The sequence below is a fragment of the Anas platyrhynchos genome, chromosome 15 (genome assembly GCF_047663525.1).
Source record: "Anas platyrhynchos isolate ZD024472 breed Pekin duck chromosome 15, IASCAAS_PekinDuck_T2T, whole genome shotgun sequence".
Taxonomy (NCBI): Eukaryota; Metazoa; Chordata; class Aves; order Anseriformes; family Anatidae; genus Anas; species Anas platyrhynchos.
Window position 1 is genome coordinate 20,041,055 of NC_092601.1, and position 14,262 is coordinate 20,055,316.

Sequence of the window (14,262 nt, forward strand, 5' to 3'; positions counted from 1 at the left end):
TATACCTAAGGTCCCTGTTACATTGCATGGCACTATTGGCTTCTATCTGCTAACTGTAGGATGTCTGGGAAAGGAAATTTTCATGAAATCTATCGTGTTCCTGCTTGAAATTGTCTGCTGCCATACTTTCTTACAAAAAGCAGGGATCCTGGATAAAAGTAAAAAAAAAAAAAAAAAAAAAAAAAAAAAAATCACTCCCAGATGCTTCAAGTGTAAGTGGACTGTACTCTGTTGCAGCACTGACTCACCTGCAATCTTTTCTTTTCCTTTCCTTTCTCTATACTTGCTGCATGCTGCATGCCATTCAGAGTGAAGATGAAGAAACGGATTACGATATGAATGACTCAGATTAAGTGTAAATGTCATGGTGAGCACTAGCTGCCCTAGGATTTTACCCAGACGCTTTTCTGCCCCATCCAATTCCTGCCCCCACTAGTGCTGTCCTTTGGCTAGTCCTGGTGGTGTATTTGTTTGTGGTTATAGTTGTGGCATGGTTAGCAAAAACAGAATACATGTTCTGTATGTTGCTTCTTTGACAGAGTAATCAATGTTGCTGTTACCAGCTGTACTATGATCCATACCTTTAAAGTTATGCTGAGAAGAAAAGTGCTTCATATAGGTTCTAGGGGGAAATACTATAGGATCGAAATTGATTTATATTTTCCTTGCACCACCTTTTCTGTCAATTACTTTTTATGTGTAGGGGTGTCTCATACAAGCTTGGAGTATAAATTTTCAGCAAATGTCTGATGTGGTAATAAATTAACAAACTTAACTGAAGTGCAGTGTAATCAACAGATCTGATAATTTTGAAGTTAGTAATTTTTTAATCAAAACCTAGCAAATACAGGCACATGATGTAATCTTAGTGCTACAGTTGTCTTTACCACAGGAAACAACTGTCTCAACAGAAGGGTCAGGTCCTTTCTACTGCAGTTTGACATCTTATTGAAGATCAAGGTACTTTACAGGTCACATCAGGAATCCGTATGTATCAAAGATGCTTGTAATTGCATGAGACTGAGCTCCAGCATCTCATCTACACAGCTGAATATTTTAGCTGTAAAGCAGCCTTATACTTATCTCTGAAGTGTTGCTTCCACACGGCTGAAGAAGATACATTACAACTCGTTGAAACTAGGTAATCTTTAAGGTCCCTTCCAATACAAACCATTCTACTATTCTACGGTTATTATTTTTCCCGATGCTAACAGAAACTACTGCTGAGGTAGAATAAGGTCTTCTGGTAAGTCTTCTGGAATGGTTGCAAGGAATGGATCAAATCTGAAGCTTTATTGAAAAAAGTAAATTGATTCTTTGATGGAACTGAATGCAAGCTCTCAGCTGCCTGAGAGACAGAAAGTCTCTTAAGATGTTATTCTGTCTGCAGCAAATTTATTCTGAGCAGAAGGAACTACCACACTTGGGCCCTTAGGATGAGAGAATTTATTCAACATTGCTGAGAGTTTTTAAGTCAACTTTGGATCTGCTGCATCTGGATGAAAAACAATAGAAACACGAAAAGCAGGAAAATTCTGAAGACAACAGATCTAAAGTATAAGTTCAGAGGAACGTTATCCGTGAAGGTCTCTGTTTAGCTAATAGAGCGTGTTTTCACATGAAATCTTCTTCAGTGCCTGGTTCTGCTCAAGATATGTTCTACAATCCTAGCCACTGGCATTTAGTTACCTCTGTTAGTGTTGAGACATCTTCTCTCAGCATTCTTGCACAGGAAGTGACTAAAATTTTCAGGAAGTCTCATTAAAGTTTTATTTTCATGAAAAAAGGAGGAGTTTTGGATTGCAGAACAGAATTGGTCATTCTTTCGGTAATTAGTAATTCAAATTTTGATAGAATTCCTGATAATTGAAATTCAATGTTCTCTTTTCCTCTTTGGACAAAATCACTGTTCATGACTATAGAAGATCCTCTTTCACCCAATTTCTAAACAGAGGTGGATGGAACACTTCCCTTGAGAGCTTGCTGATGAGAAATCATTTCCTCTTTAGTAAAGTTAGGGGTTGCAGAAAAAGTACCAAGTAAAATGTGTTAAAATATTGCCTGAGCTGATGGAATTTCCTAACTCTCTTAATCTTAAAAGCATTTTTTATCGTGTAGGAAAGAATAAACTCAAATGTCCCATTTCAGATGGGAAACATTCACAAAATTAGTTGATCCAGTAATACTTTCTAACTGCACATGTGGTTATTTCAGCCATGTTTTTGCCTCTCTTGGCACTTATTTGCTACTTTTGATGGGTCAGACTGTTTATCCACAATGTGGACTTCTGCCCCAGTACCTTATTCTCTGCAGTGACTGACTCCAAATACTTGAGAAAAGAGACTAAGCATGAAGCATTTATCAGAATAGCTCATGATGTATTTCCCCAGCTTCTGGTAAGGAGCAGGTTAGAAATTTTGGCTTCAAGCCTGCATCCAGATCATTACATGAAATTAGGTATCATTGGCACTACATTCTGTAAGTTTGTGTAATACCTTTTGAATGTACTAGCTACTGAGCAATTTTCAAGGCCTGTCTTTTCCGTGCAGAATGCACCTTTATCTTTCCGACATCTTAATGTGAAAAGTTTTTTGCTTAGTACACATAGTAGATTCCTCCTCATGAAATAGGCAGTGTTTGCATTTAAAAAATACCTTAAAACGCGTTATAGCCCATCAGAGAATCCTTCTGTATTTTGGACATTTATCAAAGTACCTGCAGTGTCACTTCATTTCCTACCTCGTAAATAATAGTAAGTCTGACTTTGAAATGAAACAGAACTTTGTAACCAAAAAGTGAGATCCAGGTACTGCAGGCATTCCAGGGAGCAAGTGATAAAGTGGATTTTTTTTTTTTCTAAGTTAACCCTGAACTGTCTCTGAACTGTCCTTGAGAAGAGCATACAAATGGTGATGGAGTCTTTATGAACTCCAGTCCTTAAAAAAATCCCATGGCATTGTGCAAAGCAGGTGAGACCCTACTTGACTATAGCCTGTGTGAATGACTTTAGACTTAATGACTGATAAGAGGCTGATACGGTAAATTATCAACGTTTTAACAATACTAAAAGGAAACCAAATACCTAGACTTTTTCATTTAAAACCAAACATGAAATTGGCATGCTCTGTTAATTTTTGGTGTGACAGTTTTTACCCAACAGGCACAAAGATCGTGTGTACTGTCAAATTCAGTGAATCCTCTGGGGGTAGAATGTGCTACTGAGTGCTACTAGCATGAGGTGTTTGTCATAATATGAGATTAAATTGAAATCATCATAGAAAGAAACTCTACATTGAAGACAGCTATGCCATTTCCCAGGGACTGTGCCTTTGGTTTCTGCCAGGTTTTGAAGAGCTCTTCTCAGTACTTGGAAAACAACCAGGAAGTAAAAGAAAATGAATTAGAGATAATTTTATTTGCTGATAAAGTACTTGTGCTAAGTACATTTGAAGCTTTGCTTAGTCTTTTTTTGGCCATGGTCATCACTGGTTCTACCGTTTGCTTGCAGGCTTCCCTGTGGGTACACAAAAGCAGCTTCAGAGCTGATGTCATTACTGCTGATTGCAGTATTCAGTTTAGAGTAGAACTGTGAGAAACACAGTGGCCTGCACAGTCAGTCCTAAGACATGGATCCTTTCTTCACTGGAGGTGCTGAAGAAGGTTGAAAAGGGGAAAATAAAAAATCAAAATAGAATACATAGTCTGTGTGTTATAGGATGCTATATACAAGGTTTCCTAGGTTCTTCAGGGGCAGATAATTTGGTTTCATTAGACTTCATTCCCTATATTTAATATATACCTATTAAACAAGTCAACTGCCTTTAGGGGAAAACCAAATCATCTTATTCACTGTAGTGGGAATCTCAGTTCCTTGGTAACAGTGGGAGAAGCAAATTCCTTAGACAAAATTTTTGAGAAATATATTCCTTCTCATGAAGTCAAAGGCTGCAACGCCTCTCAGCTGCCTGGCTTGGGTGATTCAAAGGATAATGATGGATAGGGTAGTGCATGAAAAGTGCAATGTGCTATGTCCTGTCTCTGCAGAAGCAATTTTCTTGTGGACTGGAAGGGATGCTTAACAAACTTGTGAGATCTACCATGAACAAATAATATTAATGTAAAATTATTTTAAAACTGTTGTCAAAGTAGGATTTACTGTCCTGTAGGCGGTGAGTCCAACTGATGAGCTTTGTATATCTGAACTCCACTGTAAAAAAAAAATTACTAAAACTTTTTACTATGAAGAAATCTTGTTGGCTGATTTTAGTTCATGCTAAAGATCAAGTCTGGACATCTATTTCAAATGTCAGGTTAGTTCTTGTCAACTCATACTGTTGGTCTTTGAAAGCTGTACGCATCATCTCACCCAGTATGACATTTGTGCGCATTTTAGGTTGCTAATTACGTTTTCAAGGAATACAATTGCAGCTGAAATTTGAGGGAGTTAAGGACATTTACTGCAATAGGAAAAATTTAAGATTAAATCCCAAGTTTTAAAATGTATCTGGTTCATTTACTATATGGGACTTAAGTATCTTTAGAACAAGGATGAAGTAAAATGGCTTACTACTTCTGTCTTCCAGCCCTTAAGCTTTGGTTATATTAATCAGACTCAGTTACTAGCAGTGATGTACATTAGTTTTCATGATGTTTGATAGTAAAACATTGTATGTATTAATCCTTCTTTTTCAATCTTAAAGCAAAAGCTTCAAGAATGTCCTTGAACCAGCTTCTTTAAAAATTACCTTTTTTTTTTTTTTTTTGAAATAGTCGTTATGTTGTTCTTTGTCCTCCATTCTTTAAGAATGACATTCAGAGAATTTTCATTTATAAAACTGTTGGTCTCTTTCAGATTTTGCAAGAACGAGGTTCCAGGATGTGAAGACAGTATTGAACGGTGAAGATTTTTTCTCTTTTATTCCAAGATGCAGTGAATTGTCACATTGAAGAGGCTTGGCTGCAAAAGAAAAAATCTGATTTAGACAATTTTCTGTTGATCTGGGTTTCAACCATTTTTGCCTATAAGCTGGTGTCAACTGGCTGAAAGCATTGCAAGATTACTTAATGGGAATAGATGGTGTGGGAGGAGTGTGTTTTAAGTTTTGGTTGTAGTGCATGGTTATACTGTCTTATGGGCTGACTGACAAGGGCCATTTGAAAAGAAATGACCATGCACTTATATTTTCCTCTGAGACATGTAGCACTTAATGCTTGGTGCTGGATGACCCAATGTTGATCAGTTTGCAGAGATTTTCCTACTAATCATTGTAAACATTTAAAGGACAATGCAATTGGTGCTACACACACACGTTACAGCCCACAAATGCAAATATTTGGGCCTACTTTGTTTTCGAATCAGTGACAGCCCTAGTTGACTGTCTTCTACTGCACATTCCTTATGGCTCTGTGACATTCTATTTCGTAAGAACAGCCTAGGAGATCAACTGAAACTAGCATGTAAAAAGTTACACAACAGACAAAAGGTTTCTTTAAAGGAAGGTTGTATATATTGACTGTGGGTTTATGGCATATGTTAATACACAAAGGGAAGACTAAACTCTGAGAAAATGGCCTTCATCTGAGTAATTCTTGATGTTCTTTCTCTCAAATCAGTCTCCTCCTGCAAAAGTTATGCTCCAGTCTTAGCCAGATGTTTGGAAGGGGAATCAAAATTCACTTAAAATGAACAACTGAACTTTCTTTCTTTTGAGATATTTGTATTCAAATGTGTGTTTGTACTTTTAAAAATTCCTGTAAGTGTTGACCTCTATGGATTACAGTAGAGATTTTTCAAGAGCTGGAAGTTTTACAGAAATATGATTGGTTAGTCCTAGATCCCTATCTCTGTGGCTGGGATTAAAAGCAACCTAGAGCGTGAACACAAGCTCATGCAATCGAAATACTTAATTACTTCATACATTCAAGATACCTGTAATCAATCTTTCTATACTGTTTCAACTATGCAGTTAAAGAACACCGTTTGAATACATCTGGTGCAGCTTTATTAGTTTATGTCCTTGATGAAGGCTAATACACAAGACTGGAGCTTTTTAATACACTATGTTTTGAGCAAAATCTTTCACACATCTTTAAAACACTTAATGATATTGACGGTATAAAACTCAGCTTCATTGACTTAATAGCTGAAAGCAGTGGAAGGGAGTTTCAAAAAGCTGTAAGATTGTTTTGAATTCTACAGACATTTGTTTTCATTCTCAGTAACATCAGAATTTATGCATATACTCTAGGTAATCCTTTACACAAAAGCCCCATTGTCAAACACCCAGGGTCTACCTTTATTTATTTATTTTTTTTTTTTCAAAAAAAAATAATAATAAAAAAAAAATTATACATTGATAAAGGTTTGGCAGGAACAATTTGTAAAAAAACATTTCTACTAAGCTGGTTAAACAGTGGGCTAAATGTTTTGTCCATGCGACTAATGCTTGAAAGGGTTTGTAATGCATTTTGCCACTTGGATGTGGTCTGCACTGGAAGCTGCTGGCCCCTCCACAACAATACATAAAATGTTTGTCTTTTTTTAAAATGTTAAAACTGAATTGAATTTACTAAAAATGTAATTGTGTAGGGAGCAATGTTTATACTTTTATACTTTTTTAGGCACCCATATTTTATCAGCTTAAATTTAACACCCAAGTTTCCCCTAAATAATAACAGATTATCTTATGTATCTGAATATAAGCATACCTATTGTCTGTGTTAAGTACATATTAAAACATTTCCTCTGCTGCAGTAGTCACTGTGTTTTTAAACAGCATGACTCCACCATATTCCCTGAGTTCTCTAGCTCATGGAATTGCAGCCAACTACTAGGTTTCTTGTTTTCTTGATGTGCTTTACAGAGCAACGCAGCATTGGCCTAATTGGATTCTAAAGCCCAAAATATCTGTGTAATGATCCTTCCAAATCTGTATTTCTGTTGTCTCTCTTATTTAACTCCTCCCAAAATGAGTATTTTTGTCTTATGAACTGAAATTTTCAAGAATGGCAGCAGCAAAGAATAAGTAACAAGCTGAGCAAAACCAGAACAAATTTAGAGTATGTAAGAGGGTGGTTTTTTTCTAAGTATGTTTTTTCCACTGGAGTTTTTTTCAGTTTAAAAACATGCTTTTATGGTGAGATTACCTGCTATCTAGTTTACATTGTATCCGTGTTGTAGCAAATTTGGGGGAAATGGGTGGTTAATCATTCTGCACTTTGTTTCCAATACCTCACACAGGTTTTAAACAAAACAACAAAAAAAGAGAGAACTTTAATAGGTACCTTGTAAATTATTTTATATATGCTATTGTTTGAGACCACCTAACTACCTACTTTTCCATTCTTGCTATTGTCATTGTTGCTTTAATTTTTGTGAACATCTGAGGCTTTGAGATAGTTGGAAGTGCAATTATATGCCTTTTTCAAGGCATTAAGAATCAATCCCTCAAAAAGTATGGTTTCTTTTTATTTGACTCTTGTAATGTCAAATGAAGTTAGCTATAGTAACAAGGTTGTTGTATTAGAGTCCAGTCTACATCAAGTTTTGCAAACATTGCTTCATATGTTAACATCTTGCAGGATGAGGTAATGTACTGATGTAGTTTAAACTGGAGTCCTTTGTGTCTTTGCTGTCATTTGGGGAGTATTTACCTCAAGCAACCTGCCTGTGATGATGTCAAAGTGATATGTACACTGAAGGATCTGTAGTTGAAAAGTTAAACTGCAAAAGCATGAGATGAACTATGGATTTTTACAGCTTATCTTTAAATCAAAACAGTACTCCAGGCTAGAATTTATAGAATCATTTCTATGATTCTATGAATTTAGGATCCTGAGCATAAAAAGATTATAGCGGAAGAAAGTAATGCAGGAAGGGAGAGGTACCAAAATAAACAGTCAATCAAGGTAAGCTCTCATGAAAAAATAAAATTCTACGGAAGGTTAAGCTTTCTACACCTTCACTATATGAATATTCAGTGAAGTAGTTTGGCATGTTGACCATGGAAAACGAGGTTACTTCAGTAGATTATTAGAGGATTTCTTAAATGTCTGTCATTTCTTAAATGCAAAACTTATGTAAAAACTGAAAAGTTCAAACTTACAGTAGCCATTTCTTTCTTAAAGTTAGGAAACAGATTGTTTGGACTTAAATTTAGACAAGTTATTTTTTTGTATGGGAGACAACTGTTTTCTGTGAAATACTTTTGGATTTCAGAAGGTGACAAATCAAGAGTTTATCTGCAATGAACATGTCATTCTGGAGCTGCTAAGATGTGAATGTCACCTGGTCCATAACTGTTCAAAAGTATAGTCTGACTCAGCTCCCACAGTAAATGAGAAATAGCTTTTTTAATTAAAGATTCAAGGTTACCTGGAATTTTCTCCTACTTATTATGGAGTTATTAAGGAGTCTGAATAATTGCAGTTTGTTATCTGTTAGTAACTTAATTGTGTGTCACAGGCTTGATTGTATTTAGAAGCTTATATTGATTGTCTACTGAACTTTCAGTCCTCAGAATCATATACTCAAAACATTTGAAAAAATGTTCTTTTTTTTTTTTTTTTTTCAAATTTAGCCAGGTGTCTTGTAATGATACCAGTTTCTTTCATCTTTCACCCTAGCTTTAGTAAAAGATATTTCTGAAAAAAAAATGAGCTCAAGATTCCATCTAACTTCTTGTCTTCAGATTTTCTTCAGACAGTAGCTGTGTAGCTCCATTTCTAGTAATGTTTATGAACAGTCATGATTGATTAGAAATGGTATTATTTCCTGAAGATACCAGAATTGAATCAATCTCCTCCTTCTCTGAGAGAGTTTTTTTTTTTTTTCAGGAGAAAAATGTAAATTTCTAGCAGATTAAACAAAAGTATATGCAAGTGTAGGCCTGTGCAGGGAACCAGTGTGTTGAGTGGGATGATGGTATTTTCAGAATTCTCAGAACAGAACACTGCATTCTCTGAACATCTGTTGAGGTTGTTGGAAGTTGTTGATCTCTTTTTGAAGCAGTATCACCAACAAATTAACACACTCATATTAATAACAAATTACCATTTTACTGGTATTATAAAAATGAACTTACAATGCAAAAATGCAGAAATGTGTGAATGAATGCAATTATATAGAAAATAGATTATAATGTGTACTGTCCAATCATTCAGGTATACTGGAGTACATTCCTTGAAAAGTAATGAGAGAACAGAAATACTGGGCTTTTCACGGAGATCAAAGTAAAGTGAAAAAAAGAGTCTGAAGATGAAGTGTGGCATTTTGTTCACTTAAAATGTGATAAAATCAGAAAGTGTCGTTCTCCTATTTTATTTGCTCTTTCCACATCAAAAATCTCTTTTAAGTTTTTCAAATTAATTTCTTAAATCAGCCATGAAAGGTGGGGCCCTTGAAAAAGACCTGGGATTTTGCTTTGCCTTTAACAGTACCTGCTAGCTCAGGACAGTGAAGTATCTTCTAACACAGACATTTTGAAATATTTAGTCTGAGGATGCTGTCTGTTTGCTTCATTGTAGTTTATACTGTAGTTATTTCTAGCTTTAAGTACGATCTCAGGAAATTACCTGGGTTTGCATGTAGGATTATTGATTCTTAAAATAGCAAAAATACTCCATTTAAAAATGTGGACACCTGTCTGAACTCAGTGTATTACAACTTCTCTTTTCTTTTGGTTCACAACAAGCAGTAGCTGTCTTTAAAGGCTTCTTACTAAACTGAAGCTTTAAAGGGCTAAATAGATCTTTTATTGCTCAGTTTGCCTAAGTGAAGGAACTCTTTTCAGTGCAGAAATGTTAAGGGCTAAAATACTTTCCAGGGCTAATCTGGGGTTCCAGGAAAAATGAATAAATAAATAAACTTCTAAAAACCAGATAGTTTTTTTTTTTTCTTCTTCTTCTTCTAACAGATGCTACAATCATTTTTAGAAATTGCAGATACAAGTGTGTTCCTGTCTTGCTTGGCATTTCAATACGCAACTTGTTAAAGAGTAGAGCAGAGAAGACAGCACATTTGCGTACCACTTCATTATTGCCTATGTTGAAATTTAACAACTTTTGTGAATAGAACTGGCAATAGAGAGGCTTTGAGGAAAATTCTATGACAGGAAATTCTTGCTGAGTATTTCATTGCAACTTAGCAGTCCTTTACTTTTGCAAAGTCTACCAAGGCATAGTAACTACTATAATCAGAGAAAATTACTTCAAGTTATTTTGATCCTTTCGGGGTGGCTGTGGCAGGAGAAAGTTCTATAAGAGTATTCTCCTTGCTGTAGAAAGCTGAGCCTAAGTTTTGACTCAACTGGAAGTTGAGACTTCCAGGCCTGGTCATATGAAATGTAAGAGCTGATACATCTATGTACCTGATTCTTGCTCCCTGAAGATTTTCCAAAAGAGTATGCACAGTTTTACTGAAACTTAAGTTGGCCGATGTATACTTGCTAGGATGAAGCAAGTGCCAAGATGTTGTAAAAGAAGCATTGCCACACTGTCTACTTCGGACTGCACCAAGATCACCAAACCGAACAAGTATCAAATGGCAATTATTTGTACTCACTTTTGTAGTGAGCCTCATCTGAGCCTGGCTATGAAAAATCTGTAAATCTGTTTCCTATAGGCTGTCGTGGCCCACCTACCTAATTCATCAGGTTGCTTGTTTTGGTTTTGTTTGTTTGAAATTACTGGTCTCACAATTACCTGTCCATCAGCTGTGTTGCTGTCCAAGTGGCCATACTTCCAACATGTTATTTCCTGGATAGTGGATTAGCAATAACACTTCATTTTGTGCCAATTCATTATCTCTGAAGTGTTCTTACTGCAGCAGAGTTTGATTTTTTGATTTGGTTTTAATGCTTTTGCATTAGCCAAAACTCTTAGCACAGACATGGACAAAAAAAATGAATCCAAGGAGTTTCCCTGGATAAAAAATAATCTGCCAGGGCTTCCCAAAACATCCGAAGTTTCTTACAGTTAGCCATCATTTTTAAAACAAAGATACAATTAAAATGTGTGTGGGTATTTTTTTAACCTCCTTTTCATAACACTAGCATATTGTAAACTGCATGAAATAAAATTGTTTTTTTCCCTTTTAAAGTCTGATGTCTTAAATCTTTCTTTTCTAAATCCATTAATGTTGACCGCATAAAATCACTGATGTGCCAGGTTTAATGCTTCAGATATAAAATACAGTTTCACATTTGCGCAGTGATTCAAAGCAGTAATACTTCTTCCTTTGTAAAGGAGATGCATCTTTTTCTGCTGCCTCAAAGACTTTACCACAAAAAAGCCATGTTTATTTGTATATTTATCCACTGGGAAATTAAGGTATTTTCCTTAGGGTTTACTCTGACTGTCACTGATCACTGTAGTAGGAAATTGTCCCCTCTGCTGTGGATATGTATCTACCACCACAAAGAAAAAAAAGAAGTGTAAAAAAGTGTCAAGTTCTAACTGATCAGTTTGTAAACATTTGCTTTCATACAGCTCACAAATCAGCCTACCTAGCATTGCAGATTTCTTGTAGAATCCAGTTTTTAATATAAATACTTTTGTATGGAAAGCTTATCAAATTGACACTTTGTAGTAAGGCCAACATACACTATGAAGTAAGAAATATAAGTCACTTTGTCAGCTCTAAAGTCTTACAGAGGCTGTACAATCAAGAATGAGGCAAATTTCATCATAATAGTTTTTAAATGTGAAGCATGTTCTAATCTTTCCTTTTATGTTGAGAAATTTTAGTGAAATGGTATCGTTTTACTAAAGTGATTTCCTGCATTTTAATTGTATTTGATTTTTATTAAAATAAATCCTAAGTACAAACTCTGGTAGGAATTAACTACTTAATATGATCATTATATATTTTTATCAGGCTTTGTTATAAAAGTATTTGCACTTTACAATTAAAAACACTACTTTCAATCAAAATTCCTACTGTGCATATCTGTAGTTTCTAGTGTCTTCACAAATTAGTGTAAATGAGAGCGCAAAAGGTATAAGTGTGTACCAGATGCCAGTTAATAAGGGGGACGTAAAGTAGATCTTTCTCTTACACGTCACCTATGCCTTACATGTCCAAGTCAGTCATTAACATCCAGTTTGTATCCTCTATAATAATTGGAGTTTATTTGGCACTAGCTTTCATTTTAGTGGGATGTTTCATTTCAGGAAGATGAAAATGGCCATGCAAATTCATCTTTTAGTGTGCTTAAGTCTTGCCTGGCAGTAATAAACATAGTCCATATTTATGTGACATTATCTGAGGCTGCAGCCTGTACAATTTTAAGAGACAAATCCTGTGAGTGGTGTGTTAACAGTCTCCTCTAAAAATCATTGCTTTTGGTAATGTCACTGGAATCCTCAGGGTCTGCAATGAAATGTGATTTCTTCCACTATCTCCATTCAGATCAGTAATGACAATCTTCAGTAATGAGTTTTGAAGGATGCAAATTCAAGCAACTGAAAGGCTCTGAAAAGTGAATCTACTACAATACAGGAAATCTGCCAGCTACATCAAGGACCACACTACCAAAGCTGCATTTTAAATCTTTGGCTTTGAAGCATCCATACTGCAAGTGGCAGGATACTTGGAAAGGTAAAGGGAAGAGTACATGTTTGTCCTGGTTTTACTGTGGATATTTGTGGCCAGTGGAGGAGAATCCAAGGGCTAAAAGAGTTTTGCCTCTTTCTGTACGCCTGATAGATGTGGGATTCCATGCTCAAATTCTCACTCCTCCTGGAACTGGGGGATTGAGTGATGTATAGCTGTTGTTTAGTATGTCTACAGAAGCTTTAGAAGCAGTTCTTCCTTTTTGTCTGCTGGCAATAACATCTCTTAAAAACATTGCCTAGCTAACATTTGAGATTTAAAACAAAGATCTGTGGCAGGCAAAACCCCTTACTTGGACAGCTCAATGTGGCTTTTTTTTGAGACCAACCTAGAAAGGTGAAAACCAGAAATACACACTTTTTCCATTCCTTCTATAGAGTTAAACATGAAATAAATGAGAGCATGAGCTTTATAAGAAAAAAAAAAAAGCTTGGAAGGGCTGTAACAGACTACTTGGCTTATCCTCTTGGCTAAACACAGGATTAAATATATTTTAAGCACGTATTTTAACCTACCTTTAAAACTCCAACCAATGAAGACTCCACACTCATCTTTCCATCAGGCAGTCTAGTGCCATAGCGACTTTGTCAGTAGCATTTTCTTAACACCTGATCCGCATTTTTCTCACTGCAGTTTAAACTGATGACATCTTGTCCCCTCCATTATGGATGTGAATAGTAGATTATTGCCTTACTCTCTGCTGTAGCCTTTCATTTTCTCAAAGACAAGTTAAATCTCTACATGGTGTGCGTGTCTGAAATGCTACAAAATGTCAAAAACAGCAACAACAAAAACCAATCAATTTCAAGTGAGAATTTTAAAAGCCAAGCAGAACAAAGTATACATAAATGTGTCCAGCAAGTTTATGTTAATTCTGCCAGCTTCAGGTGCCAGCTGCCACTGAATCCCAGTCACCCAGGGCTATGAAGAAACAGGCTTCCAACAGAAGTTTTAAGATGTCTAAGACAAAACGCTCGTGCAGCTGCCCATTCACAAGCTGGGATGATGGGCAAGGAGGTTCCTAACCTCAGCACAGATTTTCATTAGGACCAATTCAAATCCAAGAACTAATTAATTCTAGCGTTCCCCAGAACAGAAACCATTCTGATCCTAAAGGACTGCACGGGAGGTGCACAGCTCAACACGTTACCAAACGCAGACCACTGCAAGGCATGGCTGAGAGGAAGTTTCAAGACAGAAATTTCTTAAGCTTGATCAAAATTTAACAAAAACAGTCAAGGACAGAACGTGATTCTTACCTGATAAGCTACCACAAATGAATTCTTAGAAACAAACGAGCAAGGAAGCAAAACCACGCGGCACAAAGCGCGCTGCCCCTCAAAAGTCGGGTAAAGCAGATTTGGGACAAACGCGACTCAAGGCTGCGCTAGCGGTCACGGCCAGCGTCTGCGCTTTCCGACGCCACAGGGGCCCGGGAGCCGCGGCAGCCGCGGGGCCGTCCCCAGGGCGCGCTGCCCGCAGCACCGCTCCGCCGCGGCCCCCCGCCGCCCTGCTGGCGGCCCCGCCCGCCGGCCAGACGCGGCCCCGCCACGGCACCAGCTCCAGCGGGCGGGCAGCTCCGCCCCGCCCCCGCTCTCCCCATAGGCTTCCCGGCCTGCCCGTCACCGGGGCCGCTCCGCGACCCTCCA

General features: G+C 36.9%; 1 protein-coding gene and 1 long non-coding RNA gene across 4 annotated transcripts in view; one reads left to right on the forward strand and one right to left on the reverse strand.

Moving 5' to 3' along the window:
• Positions 1–11,097, forward strand: part of KCTD5 (potassium channel tetramerization domain containing 5) — a 37,953-nt gene extending 26,856 nt beyond the window's left edge. For both annotated transcript variants that reach the window (XM_038187115.2, XM_027469115.3), the window contains one exon: positions 4,853–11,097. In XM_038187115.2, coding sequence (XP_038043043.1) covers positions 4,853–4,882 — 30 coding nt within the window. In that variant the 3' untranslated portion in view covers positions 4,883–11,097. The remainder of the gene's footprint in view (positions 1–4,852) is intronic.
• LOC110352558 (uncharacterized) lies at positions 650–14,261 on the reverse strand. Of its 2 annotated transcripts, XR_011803639.1 has the most exons (4): positions 13,873–14,261; positions 13,129–13,375; positions 4,746–4,957; positions 650–3,651 (listed from the first exon to the last, which is right to left on the reverse strand). It is a non-coding gene; the product is annotated as an uncharacterized lncRNA (long non-coding RNA). The 2 variants fall into 2 exon arrangements; XR_002401651.4 differs by having other exon boundaries at positions 650–4,957.
• Between the last annotated feature and the right edge of the window lies 1 nt (position 14,262).